Source organism: Manis javanica, chromosome 15, assembly GCF_040802235.1.
Source record: "Manis javanica isolate MJ-LG chromosome 15, MJ_LKY, whole genome shotgun sequence".
Lineage (NCBI taxonomy): Eukaryota > Metazoa > Chordata > Mammalia > Pholidota > Manidae > Manis > Manis javanica.
The window spans coordinates 28714006-28739070 of NC_133170.1; the positions used below are offsets into that span (position 1 = coordinate 28714006).

The window sequence follows — 25065 nt, forward strand, 5'->3', positions numbered from 1 at the left end:
AGTAGCTTTGCAGTGGAGTCTTTAGGGTTTTTTATGTACAATATCATGTCATCTGCAAACAGTGACATTTTGACTTCTTCTTCACCAATCTGGATTCCTTGTTTTCTTTGTTTTGTCTAATTGCCGTAGCTAGGACCTCCAGTACTATGTTGAATAACAATGCGGAGAGTGGGCATACCTGTCTTGTTCCCGATCTCAGAGGAAAAGCTTTCAGCCTCTCACTGTTCAGTATGATGTTAGCTGTGGGTTTAACATATATGGCCTTTATTATGTTGAGACACTTGCCCTCTATACCCATTTTGTTGAGAGTTTTTATCATGAATGGATGTTGAATTTTGTCAAATGCTTTTTCAGCATTTATGGAGAGGATCATTTGGTTTTTTTTTTTTACATGGTGAACAAATTCTTACATAGTGAATAAGTTCTTACGTGGTGAGCAGTACAAGGGCAGTCATCACAGAAACTTTTGGTTTTGATCACGCATTATGAACTATATATTATTTATGAATATATAAACTATATAAAATCAGGTCAAATATGAATATTCGTTTGATTTTTATACTTGATTTATATGTGAATCCCACATTTCTCCCTTATTGTTATTTTTAATAAAATGCTGAAGTGGTAGGTAGATGCAAGATAAAGGTAGAAAACATAGTTTAGTGTTGTAAGAGAGCAAATGTAGATGATCAGGTGTGTGCCTGTAGACCAAGTGTTAATCCAAGCTAGACAAGGGCAACAAAACATCCACGGATGCAGATTTCTCTCAAAACAAGGGGGGTGAGGTTCTAAGCCTCACCTCTGTTGATCCCCAATTTCTTACCTGATGGCTCCCTGCGACTGTGCCTGTCTTAGGTTGTTCCTCCCTTGAGGAATCTTACCCGTCTCTGGCTAACCAGTCATCTTCTGGAGCCATACAGGGAAATGTAAAGTTGATAAGTGAGAGAGAAGCAATATTGTTTGAAAAGGTTAGCTTTTTACTTCTTTGCAGATTTATGCCCTGTGGCTTCTATGCCCAGCATTTGTCTTGAGGTATCTTTACCACTTGGAAGAATTATGATACTCGGTAAATTCGATATGAGGCACAAATTCTATTTAAGGGTTGTAATTAGGAAGGAAGAAGAAAAGCTATGAAGTAGCAGACGGAAGAAAACATGGGAAGATTGATTATTTCTTTAACATATCTTCTTGTAGAGTAACTTAAGCATGTATAGGCTTTAAACTACTAATTAAATTGTACACACACATTAACATAATAGGAATACAGTTACATAACCAAAGCAGACCTATAATTACCAGCCATCTCCAGTGAAACCAAGAAAACCAGTTAGGCACCCTAGGCATTTGTGAAAATTTATCTATGATATGATGGATATTGTCCAACTGAACTTGAACAGTCTGAGAGAAATCAGACAAATTAAAACAACCCATTCCTGGGAACTGTTCACATCCCATATGTTCTTTTAACAGTAGATAGTCTGTAGTTGTAAGATCATTTGGTTTTTGTCCTTCTTTTTGTTGATGTGGTGTATGATGTTGATGGATTTTCGAATGTTGTACCATCCTTGCATCCCTGGGATGAATCCCACTTGGTCGTGGTGTATGATCCTTTTGATATATTTTTGAATTCGGTTTGCTAATATTTTGTTGAGTATTTTTGCATCTAAGTTCATAAGGGATATTGGCCTGTAATTTTCTTTTTTGGTGGGGTCTTTGCCTGGTTTTGGTACTAGGGTGATGTTGGCTTCATAGAATGAGTTTGGGAGTATTCTCTCCTCTTCTATTTTTTGGAAAACATTAAGGAGATTGGGTATTATGCCTTCTCTCTATGTCTGATAAAATTCCAAGGTAAATCCATCTGGCCCGGGGGTTTTGTTCTTGGGTAGTTTTTTGATTACTGCTTCAATTTCATTGCTGGTAGTTGGTCTGTTTAGATTTTCTGTTTCTTTCTGGGTCAGTCTTGGAAAGTTGTATTTTTCTAGGAAGTTGTCCATTTCTCCTAGGTTTTCCAGCTTGTTCGCATGTAGGTTTTCATAGTATTCTCTAATAATTCTTTGTATTTCTGTGGGGTCCATCATGATTTTTCCCTTCTCATTTCTGATTCTGTTGATGTGTGTTGATTCTCTTTTTCTCTTATTAAGTCTGGTTAGAGGCTTATCTATTTTGTTTATTTACTCGAAGAAACAGCTCTTGGTTTCATTGATTTTTTCTATTGTTTTATTCTTCTCAATTATATTTATTTTTTCTCTGATCTTTATTATGTCCCTCCTTCTGCTGACCTTAGGCCTCATTAGTTCTTCTTTTTCCAATTTTGAAAATTGTGACATTAAACTATTCATTTGGGATTGTTCTTCCTTCTTTAAATATGGTTGGATTGCTATATACTTTCCTCTTAAGACTGCTTTTACTGCAACCCACAGAAGTTGGGGCTTTGTGTTGTTGTTGTCATTTGTTTCCATATATTGCTGGATCTCCATTTAATTTGTTTGTTGATCCATTGATTATTTATGAGCATGTTGTTAAGCCTCCATGTGTTTGTGAGCATTTTTGCTTTCTTTGTACAATTTATTTCTAGTTTTATACCTTTGTGGTCTGAAAAGTTGGTTGGTAGGATTTCAATCTTTTTTAATTTACTGAGGCTCCTTTTGTGGCCCAGTATGTGGTCTATTCTGGAAAATGTTCCATGTGCACTTGAGAAGAACATGTATCCTGTTGCTTTTGGATGTAGTGTTCTGTAGATGTCTATTAGGTCCATCTGTTCTAGTGTGTTGTTCAGTGCCTCTGTGTCCCTTCTTATTTTCTGTCTAGTGGATCCATCCTTTGGAGTGAGTGGTGTGTTGATGTCTCCCAAAATGAATGCATTGCATTCTATTTCCCCCTTTAATGCTGTTAGTATTTGTTTCACATATATTGGTGCTCCTGTAGTGGGGTGCATATATGTTTATAATGGTTATATCCTCTTGTTGGACTGACCCCTTTATCATTATGTAATGTCCTTCTTTATCTCTTGTTACTTTCTTTGTTTTGAAGTCTATTTTGTCTGATACTAGTATTGTAACACCTGCTTTTTTCTCTCTGTTGTTTGCATGAAATATCTTTTTCCATCCCTTGACTTTTAATCTGTGCATGTCTTTGGGTTTGAGGTGAGTCTCTTGTAAGCAGCATATAGATGGGTCTTGCTTTTTTATCCATTCTATTACTCTGTGTCTTTTGATTGGTGCATTTAGTCCATTTCCACTTAGGGTGATTATTGAAAGATATGTACTTATTGCCATTGCAGGCTTTAAGTTTGTAGTTACCGAAAGTCCAAGGTTAGCTTCTTTACTATCTTACTGTCTAACTGAAGTCTCTTATTGAGCTATTATAAACACTGTCTGATGATTCTCTATTTCTCTCCCTTCTTATTCCTCCTCCTCCATTCTTCATATGTTGGGTGTTTTGTTCTGTGATCTTTTTAGGAGTGCTCCCATCTAAAGCAGTCCCTCTAAAATACCCTGTAGAGGTGGTTTGTGGGAGGCAAATTCCAACTTTTGCTTGTCCGGGAATTGTTTAATCCCTCCTTCATATTTAAATGATAATCGTGTTAGATACAGTATCCTTGATTCAAGGCCATTCTGTTTCATTGCATTAAATGTCATGCCATTCTCTTCTGGCCTGTAAGGTTTCTGTTGAGAAGTCAGATGATAGCCTGATGGGTTTTCCTTTGTAAGTGCCCTTTTTCTCTGGCTGCCTTTAATACTCTGTCCTTGTCCTTGATCTTTGCCATTTTAATTATGTGTCTTGGTGTTGTCCTCTTTGGGTCCCTTCTGTTGGGAGTTCTGTGTCCTTCTGTGGTCTGAGCAACTATTTCCTCCCCCAGTTTGGGGAAGTTCTCAGCAATTATTTCTTCAAAGACACTTTCTATCCCTTTTTCTCACAGAGCATCTCATTTTTAACCTTACAAACAGAAGAGTGGATAGCAGGGCTGGACCAAGACAGCTGTGGATGGAGGAGGCCTGAGCAAAGCTGGGGGCAGGAGTCATGTCCACACTGTGGAGTGGCCAGTGCACAGTAGGTGCCTGGGGCCCGTGGTGCCTGTGCCGGGAGCCAGAGCTGCAGGGCAGTTTGGATTCCTGGTCTGGGGACGCAGAGTACTGTCTCCTGCTCAGATCAGCCGACAATGCCGCAACAGGCAAGCCTATGTAGGCATCAGGCAAGCTGATATGGGCCAATCCAATACCCCAAACTCCCCTGCTTTAGGCAAGGTGTTCCAGGGGAGCCTCCATGTCTCTCTGCTGCCTCTCACCACTGCCAAAGCACAGGGAATTCCCACTGCTCTAGGCACAGACCTGATGCCACCCCTCCTGAGACTTAAGCCATACTTGTTCTGGAGGCAATTAAGCTTATCCTTGTCTAGCCAAAAACCTCCTCTTACTCAATTCGCATTGACAATAAACCTTCTCTATGCAGTTCTGGCTTTGTCCCTCAGCAGGGGACATATAACTGGGACAGCTTAATTACTGGCTGGGTTTGGGTCAGAGGGATGACTTCCATGACCTCAGAGATTTCCTCTTATAGTGGTATCCTACATGGCTGACACCATCTCAGCCAGTATATTAGGAAGGGGGCAGTAAATAGATACTCATTTAAATGCTAGCATCCATAGCATATTTTCCATACAGGAAAGGTACATGTAGCAGAGATCATTCACTTATTCACTGAACAAATGGTTTTAAGCCTCCCGTAGGTATCAGAGGCTGTGGTAGGTGCTGGCATTCGATGGGGTACAGCAGAGACAGAGCCCCAGCTCTCACAAAATGTGTGGTGGACTTACAGACAAGAAAATCAGCAAACTAAGTACAGTATGATCTGTGCTGTGATAGAGAATGCATGGGTACTATAGGGTCACTTAGGAAGGAGAACAAAGCCAAACTTAGATAATGGGGTGGTATCAGGGAAGGCTTCCTGGAGGGGTGACATCTAAGCTGGGAACCATAGAAAGGGTAAGAGGCACTAGGCGAGAAGGGAATGAAGCTGTTGAGTATAGCTGGAGTGGAAGGGAAGGGCACACTAGAAATGAGCGTGGAAAAGTGATTAGGGGTATGGTCATGCAGAGCCTTATAAGCCACAGTAAGGAGGGGACTCTTTCCCCTAATGACAATGGAAAAGCCACTGAAGGTATCTAAGGAGGGGAGACGTGTAATCGATTTCTACTTTAAAACATGCATCCTTGCTGCTGTGAGAACAGATGAAAGCAGGGCAAGGGAAGATGTGCGGAGAGCATTCAGGGGATACTGCAGAGAGCCAGCAGGAGGCGGGGGCCCCCGAGGAAAATCACAGCACCTGAGTTACATAATAAATATTGCACACCAGCTACAAAGTCTGGGCTGCATGGCCTTCCTGACCCTGAACTCGGATCTATCTCTACAAGACTCTCCTTCTCAGCCTCACTCCCATGTGTGCCCCACGTACAATACATTGTCCATGTTGAGTCATCAGATCCTGTGTCTAGCTCAGAAGCTCCAGGCTGGTAATTAAATATGTATCTTATGCATCACTGATTATGAATTGCAAGCCACATATGATAAAGATGTAGATGTATGAGCACATGCTTCTGCATACTGGACCTACATGCTTGGGTGTGTGTACACATCCCCACACATAAACACTCACACCCTACAGTCTCAGGTCACTTATATGTACTCTAACTGAGCCTTTGAAGTGACCGTTCCCACTTTGAACTATAAAATTTCCCTTAAAAACAAAGCAAAGCCTGAGCAAATAAAGTTATAACAGGAGGGGGGAAAAATCTCATCAAGATTCTTTTTTTCATGTCTTATCCCACGATCAAATTTAATCCTCATGGCTACCAGATCAACTGGGTCTTTATAATCCCACAGGGATGGAAATGAGACTGAAACTCAGGTGTGACTCCACAACTCTCTCCCACACCACACTGGGATGACAGCTTCAATTTCAGAGCAGGGGGAGCAGAAAGAGATCCTGAAGAAAGGAAGTGGGCATAGTGTATTATGTGCAATAAAGAGATTCTTTCTTCCTTCATTCAATAAATCTTCATTTCTTTCCTACTGTGCACCTGAAGGCAAGAGGTGAACTAATGCATGTTAATAGAGAGCATTCCTTAATTAAGACCCTATCTGCACTTCTGATGGGCTGTGATCATTTTGTGGGATTCTCTGACTGAGCCTCCTCAGAGGACTGCTGTCGTAACTGCTTGTCAAAGAGATGAAGTCCTTGAATTTGACGTGTCTGTGGGAATTGTAGTCTTTCATTTTTTGGCAGGCCCAGCCTTGAAAGGCCAGCACTCTACTTCAGCTGACACAACAGAGCTGCAAATGAGGCCCTACTTGATGAATTCGGTCACAGCCATTCCCTTTAGAGTGGCATTAGCCCAATTTGGTCTTAGCTGTGCCACCCTTGGGTGAGACCTCAAACACAGTGAGTGTATTCTGTGAGATTTAGGGCGAGGAGGGCCAGGAGTTGAACTTGCTAATTAATTATACATACAATTTGCCACCTGAGTCTGGGCAGTATCTCTGCCTCTCCTTCCCCTCCTGCCTGCCTCAGTTTCTCTCAGTGGGCACATGGCAGAAACTTATCTACCAGTTCAGTAATCGAGCGGATATTGCTCTCTTTTTAGCAGGCAGGTTTGCGAGGGGCCCAGAGAAGCCTGAACCTGCCCTTCCTAAGGAGGTCAGCAATGCAGCGTGACTGACGCTCTCCCACCCCCTTTCTCTCACATTGGTAGGGACTCAGTGAGATTTCAGTCTTTAGATGTTGCCAAAACACCTGAGTTTAGGATTCCAGAGCTGGATGAAAGCTTGCAGTGGGGCAGGCCAACCCGTGGGTCACAGGGGACCCCATCCCTCCTGTAACTGGGGCACTTCACATAGGGGCTGGTAGCCCCCTGGGTGGGGGTGCTGGAGCGCAGTCTTCAGCTGTCTTTGTGGCTCCAGCTGGCTGACCTGAAACAGGCTGAATTGGTGATTCAGGACTCCCTTGACCTCCCTGCTCTGGCTTTGCCAGCATGGACTCCCTAATGGCAACAGGGAAGGTCCTGTGTTCATCTGCTCCCCTTCGGAACACCACCGGATTACAAACAGTATCTCAACTTCCTGGAGCATTTACCACGTGCCTGATGTGTGTTTCACATGAAATAACCCGTTCACTCCTCACAGTAACTCGATGGGATGAAGTGCCAATACCGCATCGCAGATGACAAAGCGGGCACGCGAGGACTACAGGAGCTCGTGCCTGCTCGCAAGCTGCCATCTGGACCCATGGACACTCATCCCCGGCCTGCATGCTTAAACTCTGCATAAAACAGCCTTGGGCAGAGAAGTTAGTGTCCATGTGGCTTAACTGTTTGGAAGGTACCAAGGAAGTTCTTACACCTCCTGCCCTCCAGAATAGCCCTTCAAATAAGCAGCAACGGGCTCACTGTCCTACCACTAAAATAATTCCTCTGGCAATGACGAAGCAACTCTCCTGGGAGGATGAGGTGGCTCCAGCACTGGGAGCTCTCAGAGACTGGCAGGTTCCAGTCAGCAAAGGCCCTTTTCCATGAATGTATCACTTCCCTCCCCCCAATCTCCCAAAGTTCCCCGTGAATGGGAGCCAATGGCCGGGGTGGGAGTAGGGGGGTGCAGAGGTGAGGACAAGTTTGGCTGGGGGTGTGGATAAAAGAGGGAGAAAGGCCTCAAGTGAACAGCAGAGCCCATTCCAACTCTCGGAGCACTCCAGCTCGGCCGCGTACTAGCCCTCTAATCTTGGGCAAGATAACCAGCCAGCCACTGCAAGTTTCCGTTTCTTTCAGCAGCAAAATGGGAATAAGAAGAAGAGTTGCTTTGTGATCTTGTGTAAATTAAATAAAGCAGTCTCCAAAGGGCTTAACACCGTACCCAACACACAATATGAATATTAATATGATAGCTCTTGTTATAATTACTGGTACTGCTCAAGGAAAGGAGGCTGATAAAGATGCTGGGAAGCCAGCGGACAAGGTGGACAGCTGAATGAGCAGCAGGAAAGAGATCCTTCTTTCTCTTCATATTTGAAGTTTCTATCCTGGTCCCATGATGCCTTTACAGCCTGGTAGACTGGGAAAAGCGTGGGTCTCCATGGCTAGAAAACCAGTTTGAATCCCAGCTTACTATCTGTGGGATCGTCAGCAAGTAACACTGACTTTCTATGCCTTAGTTTCTTCATCTGCACCATGAGGATCACATGTAACTTGATACTGCTATGTACATATGTATGTCTGACATACGTTATGTAACATGTGTGTATATGTATGTAATAATGCATGAGGGCATACATTACACAAGATGGCATATGCCAATGTATTTTAAGTGTCATGTGAAAAGGGGAAAGTTCTCCCTGTGCACATTTCCCAGATTTTATGTACAGAAACACTGGTTTCAGATATTACATATCAGGATATACTAGAAAATTTTCGCACAAAACATGAAAACAATGACATAGGTGGTACATGTAAAAGAGGATGGCATTGGCCTAGGAATAAACATGGCCTCAACACCAACACTAAAGAGCTTTGTGATATTTGGCAAGTTTTTCCATCTCTTAAATTTTTTGAGTTTCTATCCAGCTCTAAAATTTTGTGACTTCATGAAAATGTGTACATCGAACTGTTTGTTCTTATAAAATTACAGTGTGAAAAGAGGTCATTCCTTAGGGGTCACCCATTACAAATCTGGGGAAAGCTGTGATGCTTGAGGGAATTCTGATAACAAGTAAAGTAGAGAATCTATTTGATGTGTGAAATATCCAATGGGCTGGATAACCCTGAGGAGGCAAGTCTTAAACATTCCTCTCCTGGCTGTTCTTATTAGAAAGCTATGCCAGAATATTGGAGAATGGGGTTTGAATCACTTGGAATAAAAGCTAGTAGAGAGAGTGAGACAGCCTAATACAGGCCAAAATGCAAAAGGCAGCAGGCAGGTTTTATCTCCTTTCAGAATAACAAACAAAGGTGACTCGGTTCACAATAGAAGAGACTGAAGCAGACCTTAAGGAAAGGCTTCCTGACTACTGAGGGGCCTAAAGAGTCTGGGGAAGATGACCTTCTCTGAAGCTCCTTAACAAGAGACCAAGTGGCCAACTGTGCCTCCTGGGTTAAGCAATCACGCTCAGCAGCAGACGCATGGACAGAGTGACCTTTTGGACGTCCCCCTTGCCTGTGCTGTCTCTAATCCTGCACTAAGTCAGTTCACAGTGGTACAATAGCACCTGCTTTTCACACAACAGCACAATCCTGCTTCCAGTTACCTTGGCAGTTCACAGATTGTCACGTTGCCCACTTTTCCCCCGCTGGCACAGTAGACTCCAAGGTGTAAGTACTGTTTTTATAGATTTTTGCATGCTCTACATGGGTATGTGATAATCACTTCCCATTGCAGTTAGCAAAGAGGAGGAAATGAAACCCACTCCTGAATTGGAGACGGGAGTGTTGTGTTTCACCCTTGCTGACAGCCAAAAGCCAATTTAGGACTCTCTAAAAAGCCAAGTTTCCAAGGGAAAAAAAAAACACATGTGGATATTGTCTTAATTCTCCTGAGCTCACTTAAGGACTGAAATCAGAGTTTGCTGAGGGAGGAAAATTGATGTGAACTATGGATTAAGAATCATTTCAGCTGGAGAAATGAGGAAACTAGAGAATTCACCCAGCTGGCATTTTTTTCAGCAAGACTCCTAAAAGCTAGCCGGAGGGTAATCATAAACACTGAGCGCTCACCATGTTCTAAAACCTTTGCATTAATTAACTCACTTAATCATGACAACGACCTTATGAGACTCAGAGAGGTTAAGTTATACTCAATAACACATCTACTGAGTTCAGAGCTGCATTTTAAACCAGGCAGTCTGCATGGTTAGCTACCCACACACACTTCAGGAAGAAACTCAAAGGCAGACCATCTGCATGGATGTGAGCCTGAGCCCTGCCTTCTCTTGTCCTCTTCCTCCTCCAGTCCCTGACCTTTGCACTCTAGGACCACACACTTTACCTGAAAGGAACTTCCAGAGGAGAGGGATCCGCGAGCCCGAACCACCAACATCCACCACATCAGAAGTCAGCTCAGCTCTTCCCTTTCTCAGAGTTGCACTCATTGGTCCCCCTAACCCCACTGTCCTATTATAGAAGTTTCCTTAACCCATAATTATTCCCTCTCCCTGGGCCAGTAAGTCAACAGAACATTCAAAAAGCAGTCTCCAAAATGACTCCTTTGCTAAAACTGTTTTCTCACACCTGGGGGCTCCCCTTTGAGGTGCCAGAACTCCAATCAGGGAGTCCTAACCATGAATAATGCATCAGGCTTTTACCAAAAATCAGAAAAGCCAGCAGTGGCCCAGAAGGGTCTGTTATCCCCCAGGGTTCATGGGCATCATGACTAATCCATTGATCTGCTACCCAAATGAATGCCCCATAGTCAGACTCAGTAATTACTGAATATTGAATAGGTACGTAAATAACTAAAATGTACTCATACTTTGAGTTGCTGTAGCTCTTTGACACCCAAAATCTTTACTCATTTTGAGTTTTAAAGGTCCACAGTCACGTTAAATATAGTTGGAGGGGTTGAGAGATGGGAAGCCCACTTTTCAGAAAACCACGAGTGACTAAAACCCAGAAGGCTCATGAGCTTGTATCACATGAATCAATTCAGTCAATATTTATTAACATCTATTATCTACTGTGTGTTGAGCAGTGTTAAGCACAAGGTGTGGCAACAAAAAGACGTTTATTATCTAAGTGGAGAGATAGACATATAAAAAGCTAATCAGCTTATAATAGGAAACGTAAGGAGAATGAGCACGCGCTCCCCGTGAGGATGGGGGGGTAAATGGCAGGTCCTAGAAGGCTAAGCAAAGGGGATGACTTTGGAGTTGGGTCTTACAGGTCGAGGAAGATTTTTTTTTTTTTCCAGAATGAAGAAGGGGAAAGAAACAGCAGCCCAGACAGGGGGACTGGTATGCACAAAAGCATTCAGGCATGAAGTCAGGGGTCTGTACAGAGAATTGCATGGGGCAGGTATTAAAGGGACTTGTATATACACTATACTAAGGAAATGGGGCTTTATCCTGTATCCTGTAGGCCATAGGGTGACATAGTAAGTTTTTAAAGAGATGCCTGATCATGAGCAGATTTGTGCTTCTGAAACCCCCTCGGGCAGTAATAATAACGAGGCTGGATCAGAGAGAAGGCCCAAGAGTTGAGAAGCTACTTCCTTAGTGAGGGCAGAAGGGTAAAGATTCTGCCTCGGGACCGAGAGGGGACCGAGAGTGGCCCGGAGGCTTGGCAGGCATTTCTGAAGGCCACATCAGGTTTCTGATGGTGATGGGGAGGGGGGGTGAAGATGATGCCCTTGGCTAAGGAGAGGCATACGTGAGGGATCTGGATATGAGTAACGGAACTCACGCTGCTGCACGTTTGTCAGGCCTTTCTGTACACCCTATGCCTGCTCAAAGGGGAATCAGCTCTGGTTAACCTGTAATGGACCTGGGTCCAAGTTTGCACTCAGGGCCACCCAGAGCTAACCGCGCACACCAAGCCCGCACCCTGGATGCTTGTCCTGCCCCAGCTCCAGACTTGGGAGTTAGCTTGTTGAGGGAGGCTCTGCTCACAACATACATCGTTTTAGCCTTGGCTTTCTCCTTCCTGCCTAGCGATTAGAATAGCTTGCCCTTATCTTTACCTTGTGAAAGAACACCTTCTCCCACAAGGAGCCCTATCCTCAACATTGTGTCTCTCCCTTCCAAAGCAGCCGCCTCCTTGCCACTCCTTGCCAACTCCCATTCACACCTGGCATCTTTTCGGAAGTAGCAGATGTAGGGCAGGGGGCAATGAATCAGAGGCTGGGGCTATCTGTTCCAAGGCTATCCTCACCAACCACATGACTTTCAGAAATTGGGTGACCTCTCAACCTCAGTGACCTCACTCAGACAACAGGGGAAGAGAAATGGATACTAATCTTTGCTTATCTCGCAGGATTGTTGTGAGGATAAAATGAGATACAGCCCTTGCAAACAGCACCAAGAAAAATCTGGAAAAGGCGCTACAGAATTATCAGGATTACCAGGTGCTACTGTCCACCAGCGAGTTCCTTGAGGGCAGGGGCCTGTTGTCTTCCCCTTTGAGACTGGGGGGCCTGATTATTCCTGGTACAGAGTCAGTGTTTGATAAGAGTGTGTTCAGTTAAGAACAAGGACCACTACCACCATCAACACACATGCCCCTGCCTCTCTCACCAGAAATGCAGGCAAACCCCCATTTTTGGAAGTACAGCTCTAGTCCTGGAGTATTTCAAAAACAGCCAGTTCCTGGAGGAAAACCAAATGACTGTCACGCGCATGGATGCTCCCATTGAGCACGTTTGACCAAGCCTGAATTCGACCCCTTCTCAAGGGAAGTTACTGAAAACTGAACCCCCAGACTCACTCCCCTCCAAAGAGCCCCAGCTGGGTCTGCCCCACAGCTGCGTTCGACATAGGTTTTTTTGCCCGCAGGAGCTCGGCCGCCTCCACCGCTGTTTTCATTGATGCCTTGAGCAGAGCTGGCATGTGCAACTGCTGAGAAGGGGGAGAGCAGAGCTGCGGGGGAAGCAAGTAAAAATAGCCTGGCGCGCGTCGCTCTGCCTGCTCCGGACGCCTTTAACCCTGGCCGAGGTGCGGAGCTCAGCAGCTGCTGATGCACAATGCGGAACCTGGCAGGGTCTGCATCCAGACCCCGCGCGACAACCGGGCGCAGGGGCCAGAGACCCGCGTAAACTTTTCTTTTTTCTTTTTTCTTTTAGAAACCGAGCTGGGGGTGGGGGAGGGAGGGCAGGTGGTAGCTGTTTCTTGCTTCCAGCGCTCCAGCCACCTGGCTGCAGGGACTGCTACGTGCCCGCTAGCCCAACACTTCATACAGGCGCAGCCTTGACTCCGAGCTATTTTTAGAAACCTCTTCCGCGGGTGGGCGATCAAAGAGAAGAGGGCCAGGGAATTGGTAAGGCTAGCTTTCCGCTGTGAAGCTAGGCGCCTCGCACACATCGTTCTGAACGTCTGCTGTCCGGTAGGGGGCTGGGGGAAGAAGTGGCGAGGGGCAGGACGCCTGCAGGCTGTGCTCTTCTCAAGGAGACGGCTTTAGCTACTAAATGCCCCCGCTGTTTTCAAGTCCCAGAGCGTGTTTGTTTTTCGAAATCGACAGTTGCCAGATGCATGCTGCTTCTAGTCTCTTAGAGAATGGATTTTTAAAAGCTTTTCTGCCTACGCTGTGGGGAAAGGGTTAGCCGCAGTTAAGACCTCGAGGGAAAGGATCGGGTAAGGGTCTCGGCACCTTTTTTTCACTCCAGCAAGACAGAGGGACAATCCCCGCGCCACTCCTCCATCCCCGCCCCACGCTGCATATGGGTAACCATATGTGAAATGTACGGCAGCCCTACCAGACACCCGGCTATTAATAGAGCCCGGGAGTTTGCTCTCCGTCTTCCTCCTGCCACCAAGTAAGGAATGATCTTCACACACACACACCCCACTCCGCCCCCACCTCGGCGCACCGTTTCTCCAGGAAGGTAAGGGGGCTGCCCACGCCGATCCCGTTCGTGACTACAGGTGCCAAAGCCTACGGACTAGTCCGGTTGTAACGACAGCAGGGTCAGGACGAGGCCAGGGAACAAAGCCTCCAGTCTTGGGACGCAAAAGCCAGCCGGGCTCTTAGCGGCTCAGGGACAATTCGAGAATAGAGAAAAGACAGTTACTGGGCTGCCGGAGGCGGGGGGCCAGAGTGCAATTTGCGGAGCTAGAGCGACGTCTCCCGCTGCAGCCCGCGTCGCGCGGCCCCCACCGCCTCCCGGCCCCACTGCCGCAGAAACGGGCGCTGTCCCTGGTCCTGAAGGTGGCCGCGGCCAGTGCTCCCTCCCCGGGTTTGCAGACTTCTACGCGACCCGGATCTGGGTGGGAAGGTCTGCTGCTGGGACCCGAGTGCCACCACCTGCTCGGCTCGGTCCCCGCGGTCGGAGCTCCCCGCGGTGCTGCGGGCACCGAGAGCTCGGGGACTGACTCGAGCTTGAAGGGTAAAGCAGAGGCAGCGGCCGGAGATGGTCGAGGCGCTGCAGGGAGCGGACCTGGCCCCAGGATCACCCACCCCAGCTCTGCACAAAGCGGGACTGAGCCCCAACGGAGGCCAGAAGAGAGAGGGCAGGGGAGCGCTGCCGCCCAGGGTCTTGGACTTGGGGAAAAGAGAAGCGAGAAGCGGGTGGCAGGAGAGGGAGATGGGATGAGAGCGACTTTTTTGCATTTTCAAGAGGGAGGGGACCCGAGACATGCACTGTCTCCCCCCCACTACACACACACACACACACACACACACACACGGCCGGCAGAAGCAAGCGCGATGGAGCTGGGGAAAGTTTGGCACGCGGTGCTGAGCGGCGGCGGAGGCGCGGCGGCGGGGGGCTGCGGGGGTCGCGGGAGCCCGGCCCCTCGCCTGCTTACCTCGGTGCTCTCGGCCGCGTTCTCCGCCATTTTCCTCCTTAGGAGCAGGCAGCGGGAGGAGTGTTTCATGCCCATAAGAGCCGGCGAGGGTTTGGTGTGATACAGAGATAGTAGAGTCAGAGAGCTGGTGTAGCTTTAAAAGAGAGAGAATGGGAGGGAAAAAAACCAACCCAGCCCCTCCGCGGGAGCGTCAGCCGATACAATCAACTAGGTTGAGTCTTTTCTGCAGCCTCCACTTTGTTTTATTTTCCTCCCTTCTCATCTGCTTCGGATTCCTTCACACAGTTTTCAAGTTCTCGCGCACCGACCCCCTCCCTCCCCGCCCCTCGCCACCCGCGCTGCGGGCTCAGCAGGAGTGCCGTGGCCCCGAAGGCTCCGAGGCGGCGGCGGAGGCTCTTCTCCAGGCTGCTCGCAAAGTCCGGCCGGCCGGGGGCAGCCACCAACTCCTCTCAACTTCTGCCGCTCGGCTGGGCGAAGCAGAACGCTTCCTGCGCGTCTCTCCTAGGGGCTGAGCCGGGTGAGTGGGGGGCGGGGTAGGAGGCTCGGCAGAGCGCCCGGCGGCTGGGCGCGGACCCAGGACCCCCAGCGCCCCGGGGCCGCCCCGGCCCGCAGGCTCCAGGGGTCCCCTGACCGTGTCCACTCCCAGCGCCGGTGACGACCTGCACGGGGGCAAGGGCTGCGCGGACGCCGCAGGGCCGCGCGGGAGGCTCGGGGGAAGCAGGCGCCCGGCTGCGCTCTCGCAGGTTCTTAGCCTCGGGTGTGCGTCCTCCCAGCCGAGGGCAAACTCTGGGCAAGACTGGGCCACCGTTACCTCGCCCCCGGCCCACCCCACCCCTGACGCTCCCGCTCCTCTGCTAATTCCTGGATCCTTCTTTGGAGAATTGCAGTGTGGGGAGCGAAGGGGTGAGTGCCTGGATGAGGGAGGGTCCTTAACTCCTTCAGTTCTAAGGCTGAGTGTGGTCTCATCTCTCCTCTGCTACCCCCGTCCCGGTCAAGGCACCTGGGGCTCCGAGCCGCTCTCAGGCTGAGAGGGTGGGGCGAGGGTTCAGCCAGAGGTGGCCTGGGAACGCGGTGGGCGGAAGCCAAATGGATGAGCCTTCAGCCGCTCTCCCCTGCCCGTCTTCCCTGGCAGCCCCCTGCCCACACACTGCTCTGCTCCCTCCTCACCCCTCCCTATCATCACCAGATTTTGAAGTCCCTTTTATGGGAGAGAGGGAGGATGTCACGTACCCATTAGGATTCTCTTGATCCTTTTTTAGGGAGTTTGGGCGGCAGCAGGGGGTGTGAATTTTTATACAATACATTCCTGTCTGCACTTTGAGAGCTTCTTTCTCTCTGCCTTACTGGCCATCTGTCAGGCGGGTGGGAAATAGAACAAGGGGTGGCAGGGAGGGGGGACCCCACTCTCTCTCCCTTTGCAACAGGCCACTCAGGCTGACTTTGCTTCAAAGACAGCTGCACTTTCAAGCTTTTAGCCCAGAAGTCGAGGACAAGGACCTAGAGATGCCCCTTGAGTAGCCCAGCTCTCTTCACTTCATCCCTGACTTACACAGGGAGATGATTCCTGTATACATGCTCTATTTTTTTCTATCATCACCTTTGACAACCAGAAAGTATGAGCCTGATTGTCCTCAGCTAACCCCAGAGTCGATGAAGAAATGGGTCAGAATATAAGGAAGCCCCCATCACCTGGTCCTAGGGGAAAGAGCGGATGGACTGCAGTCAGAGGAGGGGATGGAGAGGAGTAAGAACCATGACAAGACACCATCAAGAGTTAGTGAGCAAGTGTGTGTGTGTGTGGATGTTAAGGCATGAATAAATTTAAGTGAATGACCCCCAAATCTCCACAATCTTTTCCTCTCTCAGACCACAGACCTGGACTAGTGTTAGGGTGAATGAGCAGAGTCTTTGGCAACACCTCTTTCTTTTCCCCTTTTACACCCAGCCACTGTGCAGAAAGTGTTAGAGGGGTAAATGAATCTAAAGAATGAATTTTGCCCTCTTGCACCCCACTTTCTGTAAGCATCTTTCTCAGAGACAAAAGATTATTATGATCACCTACCAAAAGAGCCTCAGTACTTGCACTATCAACGAAGATCAGAAAGGGTCCTCACTGATCATAAAATCCTCTTGTTTTACAAAGACAGACCCCTAGGATTAGAGAGAGGACAACGTTAGCTGTGATTCTTCAGCCAGCTGAGGGAGCATCTGAGATCAGCTCCTAGCCTCCTGACTTTCAGTCCAACACTCTCTCCCCAGCCCACCCCACACTGCTTCTGCCTGTGCAGTGCATCCATTCTGTGACTAACTGGGGAGGAGGGCAGCTGAGACAAGCTCCCACTGAAATAGGCTGCTGCCTGTGCGTGATTATGTTGCTATGAGAACCTCAGTGGGTGTGTTTCCTCCATTCTCTGTTGAAATCTTTTGCTTTGCTTGGCTTCTCCCCAAGCACAGACACAGCTCCCCTTGGAATAGGAGTGAAGAAGCTGAAATGGAGAGCTGATTCTCATGGCAAGAGCTTCCTATTCTAACCCATGCAACCCAGCTCCAGCCTAGGCTGCAAGAGGAGCCCAGCCCCTGGGTGGTCCCCTAGTGGCTGGAGGACATGAGCAAGCCTCGCAAACGTGGACACACCAGTCCTCTGCTGAGCCACCTTGGAGCAGAGACCTGTCCCTGCTGTGCTCCTCCTAACTACAAATTCACAAGCAAAATAACTGTTACTTTAAGAGACCAAGTTTTAGGGTGATTTGTTACACAGTAAAAGATTACCTGAACAGCCATCTGCTAGGGCTGTGAAAACTCATGATGCAGGAAAAGTGCCTGCATAGTAGGCATTTTATAGTTTTCTCACCATCCCCACCATTCACAGGAGTTTGGTCTTTTCTGTCTCTTTGGCATAAGCATATTGCGTAATCATCTACAAGGTTAGTTAATTTCATCATTCCACAAAGAATGGACATCTTTTATATACCTACCTCATTAATATAGGCACTGGATTTGACAGGAGGCAACAAAAGATATTGGACTGACCATTGAGGGGCTCTTACACACCTTGAATGCTCTGAAATGTACAGAACTTTTGGAGAAGAAATTTTGAAGGGATTTTGATGGGAGACAAGAAGACATATGGGATGACAAGGTAGTTCACCAGATGTGGTTGAATGGATAGTCTGGGACAATTATGTCCCACCAGGTAAAGAGTTCCTGAAGACACATTTTGCTTATGCCATTTCTTATACTAGATCTTCCACACAACACAGTGTATTAAATATTACATGTAAAGTGCTCAGAACAATGTCTGGCTCTTGGTAAGTGTTAATGTTTGCTAGGCCCCATCATGAGCTCTGAGATAAATTTTACAGAGCACTTATTATGTGCCAGAGACTTTTCTAGACTTAATGTCTTCTCATTCAGTTCTTTCAACAATTCTTTCAGGCAAGCACTGTTATTAGCCCCACAAAAACACAGAGACTTGCTGAAGTGGTAGTCAAGATTCAAATCTAGGATGCCTCATTCCATAGCATGACCTTCAAGAGGTTAACCAGGTTCTGGGAACAAGGCAGTGGTTCTCAATATTAGCTGCATAGTGGAATCATCTGAGGAGCTTTAAAAATTCCAGTGCTTCTGTCCTATTTCCAGAGGGTATGATTCAGTGAGGTCTGAGCATCAAAATTTTTTTTCTAATTCTCTAAGTGATTCTAATGCAGCCATGGGTGAGGACAATTGGATGAGAATATTTGGAGGAGATAAAAAGACCCACAAAGACGATCCCTAAGTTACATAAATGACCCCCCAGCACTTGAAGAACCCCCACTTTATAGAAACATGCATTTCTAACACAGAGGTTCTTGGGAGCCACGAGATTCTTGCGAGAGTAAAGTTGTGCTGATGGTTAAGCCAGCATGTGAAAGTTGGAATGAGACTCTTGGGGAAGGCTATAATTGGAAATGTTACCCAGCTTTATGAGATGCCACAGAGAAAGTGTGTTTCCTGCCCATGGAAGTGTTTAGTTAGGCTAATTATTTGACACAGCTGCTGCAGCGGAACTGCAAACCCTTGAAGTTTGAGCAAGGCCTCTAAGGATCCATCCACCCCATGCCCCAACTCCATAATTGTCTCCCTTCACCTCAAACACTCCAGAAGGAGAAGACAACATATAGTAGCTCGATTTCAGGAGCCAGCCAACATTTCCTTTGCTGCTTCCCAAACTCCAGTGTCCCTGAAACCAGGATGCAGTTTCTCTAACCTGCAGATGGTACTGTCTGAGAAAACCCAGGCTATGGCTTGTTGAAATGCGGATGCCACAATAAAAAGAGATGTATAAGACATGTCATATGGCTTTCCCCTCCTCCTCCTAGGGGTACCTCACATGTGGTCAGAGCTCACATGTGACCAAGTCACGCTACAGTGAATCCAGGACTCCTCAAGGGTCAGGCCACAGCCGTCATCCATCACCACCTCATGGCGGCTCTCCCGGCAATGTTCGGACTGAGCTTCCAAGCAGTCCCACACCTGGACTGTTCTCCTACATAAAAACCTGTGCAGTCCTATTTCTTCCTAATGCACAGCCCAATTACTTCTTAAACTATGTCCAAAGGACAACTTGTAAGAGGGCTACTAGCACCTGTGTAGTAATGTGGGTTTCTCTCTCTCTCTCTTTTTTTCTTTTTTTTTGCATAAAAACAATGTTATTTCTTCCCTGCTCTGGTAATATCTGATTAAATCAATTCATTCTAGTTTTGTGCTAGAAATGATTCGGTTTGTTTTGGCTATGTTAACAATATTTAGGAGACATTTGCTTAATAGTTCTGTATTAATAGCTAAACCCTCGGTGTTTTATGCCCCTAAGAAGCTGAGTGTTATTTTTACCTGCTTGTCTCTCAGTCAGGGAAGCACTGAAAAGACATCTAGACATTTTTTTTTCTCAGTGGCCTATAATGAAAACCAAACTTCTGTGGAGAAGGGGACAGACGGATATAGTAGTAGAACCATGAAGGTACTAAGATACTCTTTCTAAAATGCTATCACAAGAGAAATTAACTTTTTCTTCTTGGTTGAGATTGTACACTCCACTCCTTTCCTCCTTTTCAAATCTTTCATAAAGGCTCATCTTTTCCTGGAAAAATCTCTCCTAAATCTCCCAAGGCCAGCTGGAAATCAATTCAGTCTATCCGGTGCAAGAACTTAACACACATTTTCTTCCATTAGCTCTTGTATAGCAACTACTGTAAGCCCCATGCTGCACTAGGCATTCTGGACCAGAAAATGAGAAGACATATATCCCTGCCCTAATGACACGTCTTCCACGAAGAGATGGCTATAAATTCAGGTACTATCAGGCATCAGATGCATTGTTTCTTCGAGATTGAATATAGCTATAATCAATGGTTTAGAGTCAGGTAGGCCACATAAGAAGTATCTACCAATATAGATAGACAGGGAGACCCTGGAGGCTCTAGGGCCTGGACCAGAAGCATAGTAGCCTGCATTCAAGTAAGACTGGGGACACATTCTTAATCAAAATACCAAAGTTCTTCTGTACCTTGGAAGCTTTTTTGGGTGAGAAGTTTTGCAACCTTGGCCCTTCAAACTCATTATGTATGGATGTCCCGTTGCGATCTCTGCTGTTTCAGAGGTAGCCCCTCCTGAAAGTGCATCGTGAGCAGATGCCATCTGTTTCCTTTCTGGACTATTTAACCACCCTGGTCTCAATTCTTCTCTTCCAAGAGGGTTTTATTTCTTTTGTAAATTTAGACTTTGCTAGATTTTTTAAATTTAAAACTTCACCCCTCTAGGGTAATAGTAATATTTTGCTGTGTATCCTCCATTTTTTGCTCATGCAAATGCATATATAATCATTTATATAACATTTGTTTATATAAATGCATATATAACCCCTAAGTATGTGCAGTTGGTATGCATTGCATAGAAGTAGAATCATATTACATGCATTACTTTCCAGGTTGTTACATGTAAATCCAGGTTATGACTTTTAAGAGCAATGTAACATCTTACTGTATGGATAAAACACACTTTTCAAAACCCCCTTGGAAGAGAAGAATTGGATAAACCCCACTGATGGACTTTCCAGTTGTTTCTCATTCCCAATATTGCAATAAATGTTCTTTTATGTATATCCTTATGAATAGGAGTTTTTATTTCCGTATGATAGTCCCCCAAAAGTGGTATCATTTTAGTACGTGTTGCCAGATCCTTAACAAGATTGATTTATCAGACTGTGGCCTTCACCCTGGGGAGGCACAAACCCAGCCTTCCTTCTCCCTTTCACTATTCCAAGGCCAAGTACAAAACCCCTGCTGCACTCAAAGCCTTCATCTGGCCCCCCAGGGGGAGGGCCCATGAAATACTAGCCGCAATCTCGCTTTAAAGGCATTGCTACACCAAGCGCTATATAGCGCCCGGGGAAAGGCTTCATGAAAGATGGGACATATTTCCCTGAAGGGAAACCAGATTGCTTCCAAGTGCTAGGCAGCAGGGCATGAATTTGGTGCTGCCAAGAAGAGGTTCTATGGTCTGAAAAACAATAAAGACTAAAAGCCTTGACATCAATCACCTGTCACTCAGGTGGAATGGCCACCAAAGACCTACAGGCTTGCAGGGCCACCCTCCATTCCCTTTCCTTCCAGAAGGCTGTCCCTGAAGGATAGCCTGGATTGGTAGCAGTATAACCACTGCTACTTGGACTTAGTGCCTAACAGAAACCCCACCACTTGGAAAACCACACTCTCCACTTCCCAAAAGTGTCTTATATGGCTCCCTGTTAAAATAATTATTTATCGTATTCAGATTTTCCCACAAGATGTGGCCCACCCATTACCCCTGACAAGGAAACTTAACCATTTAAAACTCCCATCTGAGCCTGTTAGAAGATGCTTCCAAGTGTGAGAGGCCAAGGAAGGAAGAGGCAAGGGGAAGGAGACATGTGGGCAGATCCTGGGAGAGAGAGCCTGGGCTTCGTGGTTTTGCAGGCCAGGAGCTCAACCTCTTTATCTGTGTACAATTGGCTTAATGGTCACCTCTTTCTGGCAGAGGACTTATGAGAATAAAATGAGCCTGTGTAGATGATGAAGCATCTAGCACAGTTCCTAGGAAATAACATTCTAATAGAAGTGTGCTTCCCTTCCAGCAGCTGTTCTCTTATAGGAGGCCACACCTGCCCACGTGAGAGAGAGAGAGACAGAGTGCTTGGAGAGACAGCATCACCACTGAGGTCAGCTGACCTGTGCCCCAGTCCCAGCTCTGCCATTAAATAGCTGGGTGGCTTTGAGAAAGTCATGTTACCTCTCTGAACCCATGTCCTCTTCCTTAGAATGAGTGGTTTACATGAGACAAGCCCCATCAGATGTACCCCCTTTTGGCTTTGTCATTTGACACCTGGTGTTGGTAATGATTCTAACACCCAAATCACCACAAAAGCTAGTCTCATGCACCTCAACCCAAAATTCAGCTCTGATGGCCCGAACAAAGTCTGGAGAGTAGGAGCTCTCTCCCTGCCACTTGTAAGAATGACTGAGTGGAAATATACATTTCTGCAGGTCAGAGAGTTACGAAGGAGGCCTGTAGGCTGCGTTTCTTAAAGTGTTTGCTCCAGCCCAGGGCTGTAATTAGGGCTCTCTAGAGGTCAAAGGAGTTCCTTTTTTTTTTAAACAGTCCTGTTTGACTCTAGCAGCCTCAAAGGCAGCAACCAAGTAGCCGTTATAGTCATCACTCGATTTCTCCATCAGGCCTCAGGCAGCAGAGTTCAGGCGTGGAACCAGTAAATTTCTTAACAGCATAAGCTACTGGGCTGTGGTCAATGTAACGCCATCAGGCCTCAGTGATCCCCATCAATGCAAGAATATTGTTAATCAGCAGGTTATCCAAAAATTGCTTCTCTCTGACTCATTTTATGTACCCAGACACATGCAAGTAATATTTCTACCTGTCTAATGATTCTTGACTTCAAAACATATTCACATTAAGGTGTGGTCCCACAGCACACAGTGATGGCCATGGACAATGATCTGGAAGGCAGCCCACTGGGGTGCTGGAGAAGCAGGCCAGAGTCCTCATCCTGCCAGGAGCAGCCTGCTCTGTGGGTCCTTCAGCTGTGGAAAACAAAAACCAATAATCTTCACACTCCTCTCTGGGCCATGGATTGTTCAAGTTATTCCAGGGGAAAAACTTTATAAAAGTTAGATAACATTTTAAAATCACACAGCAAGAGAAGAACAACTTCAATGTCTTGAGCCTTCCAGGTACTCATTTAGCTCAAATGCAGCTGTGGCTTCCAGAGAGAAGGGCTTCCTCTCCTGGGATGGAAATGCCACTGGCAAGGCTAAGAGCTGTCTCCTGGGGATGTGGTCCTTCTCTCCTGGGGCCCCACAGAAGGAGAAGGAGCCTGTGACCTCAGATTAGTTGGCTGCAGGCCACATGCCCATTCCAGGCCAGGCACTACACTCAGTATAGTACACCCCAACTCCAGGGGTCAGTTGCATTGTTATCCCCATTTTATAGATGAGGCAAGGAAGACTCAGGGAAGTTAAAGGGCTTGCTCAAGTCGCATATCTAGTGAGGGATCAAATGCTGCTTAGAGCTTGCTTGTATCTTCCTGTCTCCACCACCTGAAGGACACAGACTGCATCACTGCACAGGCCTGGTTTAAATCCAAATTCTGATATTTTAACTGTGACTTTAGGCCCATTGCTTCATTTCTCTGAGCCCCAAGCTTCCCATCTGACAAAGGAGATGGTCCTGGTAAATCTACTATGCAGGCTTTTTGTAAAGTGCCTGACTCAGAAGCAAACTCATTGAAGACCCCCATAAATGGGCATGATGGCATTCAGCATATGGCTGGATGTGACCCCACTTCAGCAAACTGTATCTGTTGTTAGACTCTTGGGCACAAGTGTAAAAAGTATTCCCCATTCCCAGAGGCCGGAGTATCTGTCAACCTGGCAATGGCTGCACACAGGTGACTCCATTTGCATAGCACCCATCAACATGGATCCTTGCTGGTATGGAAGACATTTTTTTTAACTTCTCGAAAACTCAGCTTATGCAGTGACTAAGTCTCCCATACAGGTACATCAGGACTGTTTAGGCACCCTGAGCGAAGGAGGGACTAATCACAGAAAAGAAGGAAAGATCCAGCACTTTGGGAAGAGTATAGTAGAGGAGGAAGGGGGAGGGGAGAATGATATCAGAACAACTTTGCATATATGCCCCAACTCTTCTTCAACCTGCAAAGATGGCCTTTTCTTTTTAAAATAAATCTGCATCTGTATCTTTTCCTCCTGGCCAATAAACCAGGCCCTGTAAGGTTCAAGTCATAGTTTCCAGCTGGGAGGCTCTGGGCAAAGCTTGTCCTCTTCTTTGGGCCTCACCTTAAGTCAGTTAAGACTGGGCTTCTGCCTTCCTTCTCCTGATTGGAGATGGAGTCCCTGAAACTGCCCTTCCCAGACTAAGTTTGGAACAAGCTTTCTAGTCCTGTAGAATCATGGCCCAAATTTGTGTGGGTAAGAACGAGGGAGATTAGAAGACCAGCAAGATCCTGGATTTTTCTCCCTAGGGATGTTTTTTCCTGGCCCTGGGGACAGGGTGCATTGCTGTCTGCTACATATCAGATGGGTTCAAATGACATACAAGGGCCTCCAGTAAAACCAGGCCACTCCAGCCTGGGTCACACTAAACAATTGCCCCAAGTTCCTCCTCTCAACTTGTCTCGGGACAGAGAATCCTTTGTCAGCCCCTCCTGCTCTAACGGCCCTCCCAGAGGTGTCCAGCAGGCCCCAAAGGGCCCCATCAGATGCACCCCCAGTGAGTCTTCCTCACTTTGGCTCCCCTTTGTCCACTTCCAGTGAGGTGTAGGGAAGGCCTCCCCGCCTTCCCCTACTGTTCCATGAGGACAGCTGCCTGCTGCTTCACCCCTGATATGTCTGGCCTTGAGAAACCTGTTTTACCCGTGGGAAAGGAGCTAGATAAGGGCCTTGAAGGCCAGATGCCTGGCCGTGAGGGCCACACACACATGCGCACCTTAAAACACTTAATGTAACCATGAATTAGCAGTATAGCAGTGTAAGAAGTACAACTGTGTGCAGAATAAAGTGGCCTCTCTGAGCACCCTCCATGACGACTCCTGCTGCCTTCTTTGCTCTTCGCATTGCCCCAAAACCTCAAAGGCAACCCCCAAACCCCAACCGGAAGGCAGCTGCTTTCAGGAGCCTTGCAGTAACCCACACGGACAATGTCCTTCCTGAGGATGCTGATGGCTGTGGCAGGGCTCCTGTGCCCCAGCACACCCAGCAACTTCCCGGCATCATCTGCAAGCAAGGACAGGTTTGCTGAGCCTCCAGGCCCACTCCCTGTGCTTGCGGTCTCTTCAGGCCTCTTGGAGAAACAGCCCCATCCATTTCTGCCCTATGCCTTCCATTCTTCTGTGAGGGCACAAAGCCCAGGGTTGGAATAGAAGCAGAGGGCACATCATCCTGTTTATTGCTGGAGTCTCTTCTTCCCATCTTTCACCTATGGGACAGTAGAACAAACTCCTCCCCTCTTTAGCCATAAGCAAAA

The 25065-nt window shown here is 47.0% G+C and overlaps 1 protein-coding gene and 1 long non-coding RNA gene across 4 annotated transcripts in view; one reads left to right on the plus strand and one right to left on the minus strand.

The window, feature by feature from the left end:
* Positions 1–18742, minus strand: part of PRMT8 (protein arginine methyltransferase 8) — a 96051-nt gene extending 77309 nt beyond the window's left edge. The window contains exon 1 of one of the 3 annotated variants that reach the window (XM_073222856.1): positions 14494–18742. In XM_073222856.1, coding sequence (XP_073078957.1) covers positions 14494–14568 — 75 coding nt within the window. In that variant the 5' untranslated portion in view covers positions 14569–18742. The remainder of the gene's footprint in view (positions 1–14493) is intronic. The other 2 variants (XM_073222857.1, XM_017670489.3) reach the window with 2 other exon arrangements.
* Positions 14874–20635, plus strand: LOC108403356 (uncharacterized). The gene is made up of 2 exons (XR_001854662.3): positions 14874–15010; positions 18852–20635. It is a non-coding gene; the product is annotated as an uncharacterized lncRNA (long non-coding RNA).
* Positions 20636–25065: the final 4430 nt, after the last annotated feature.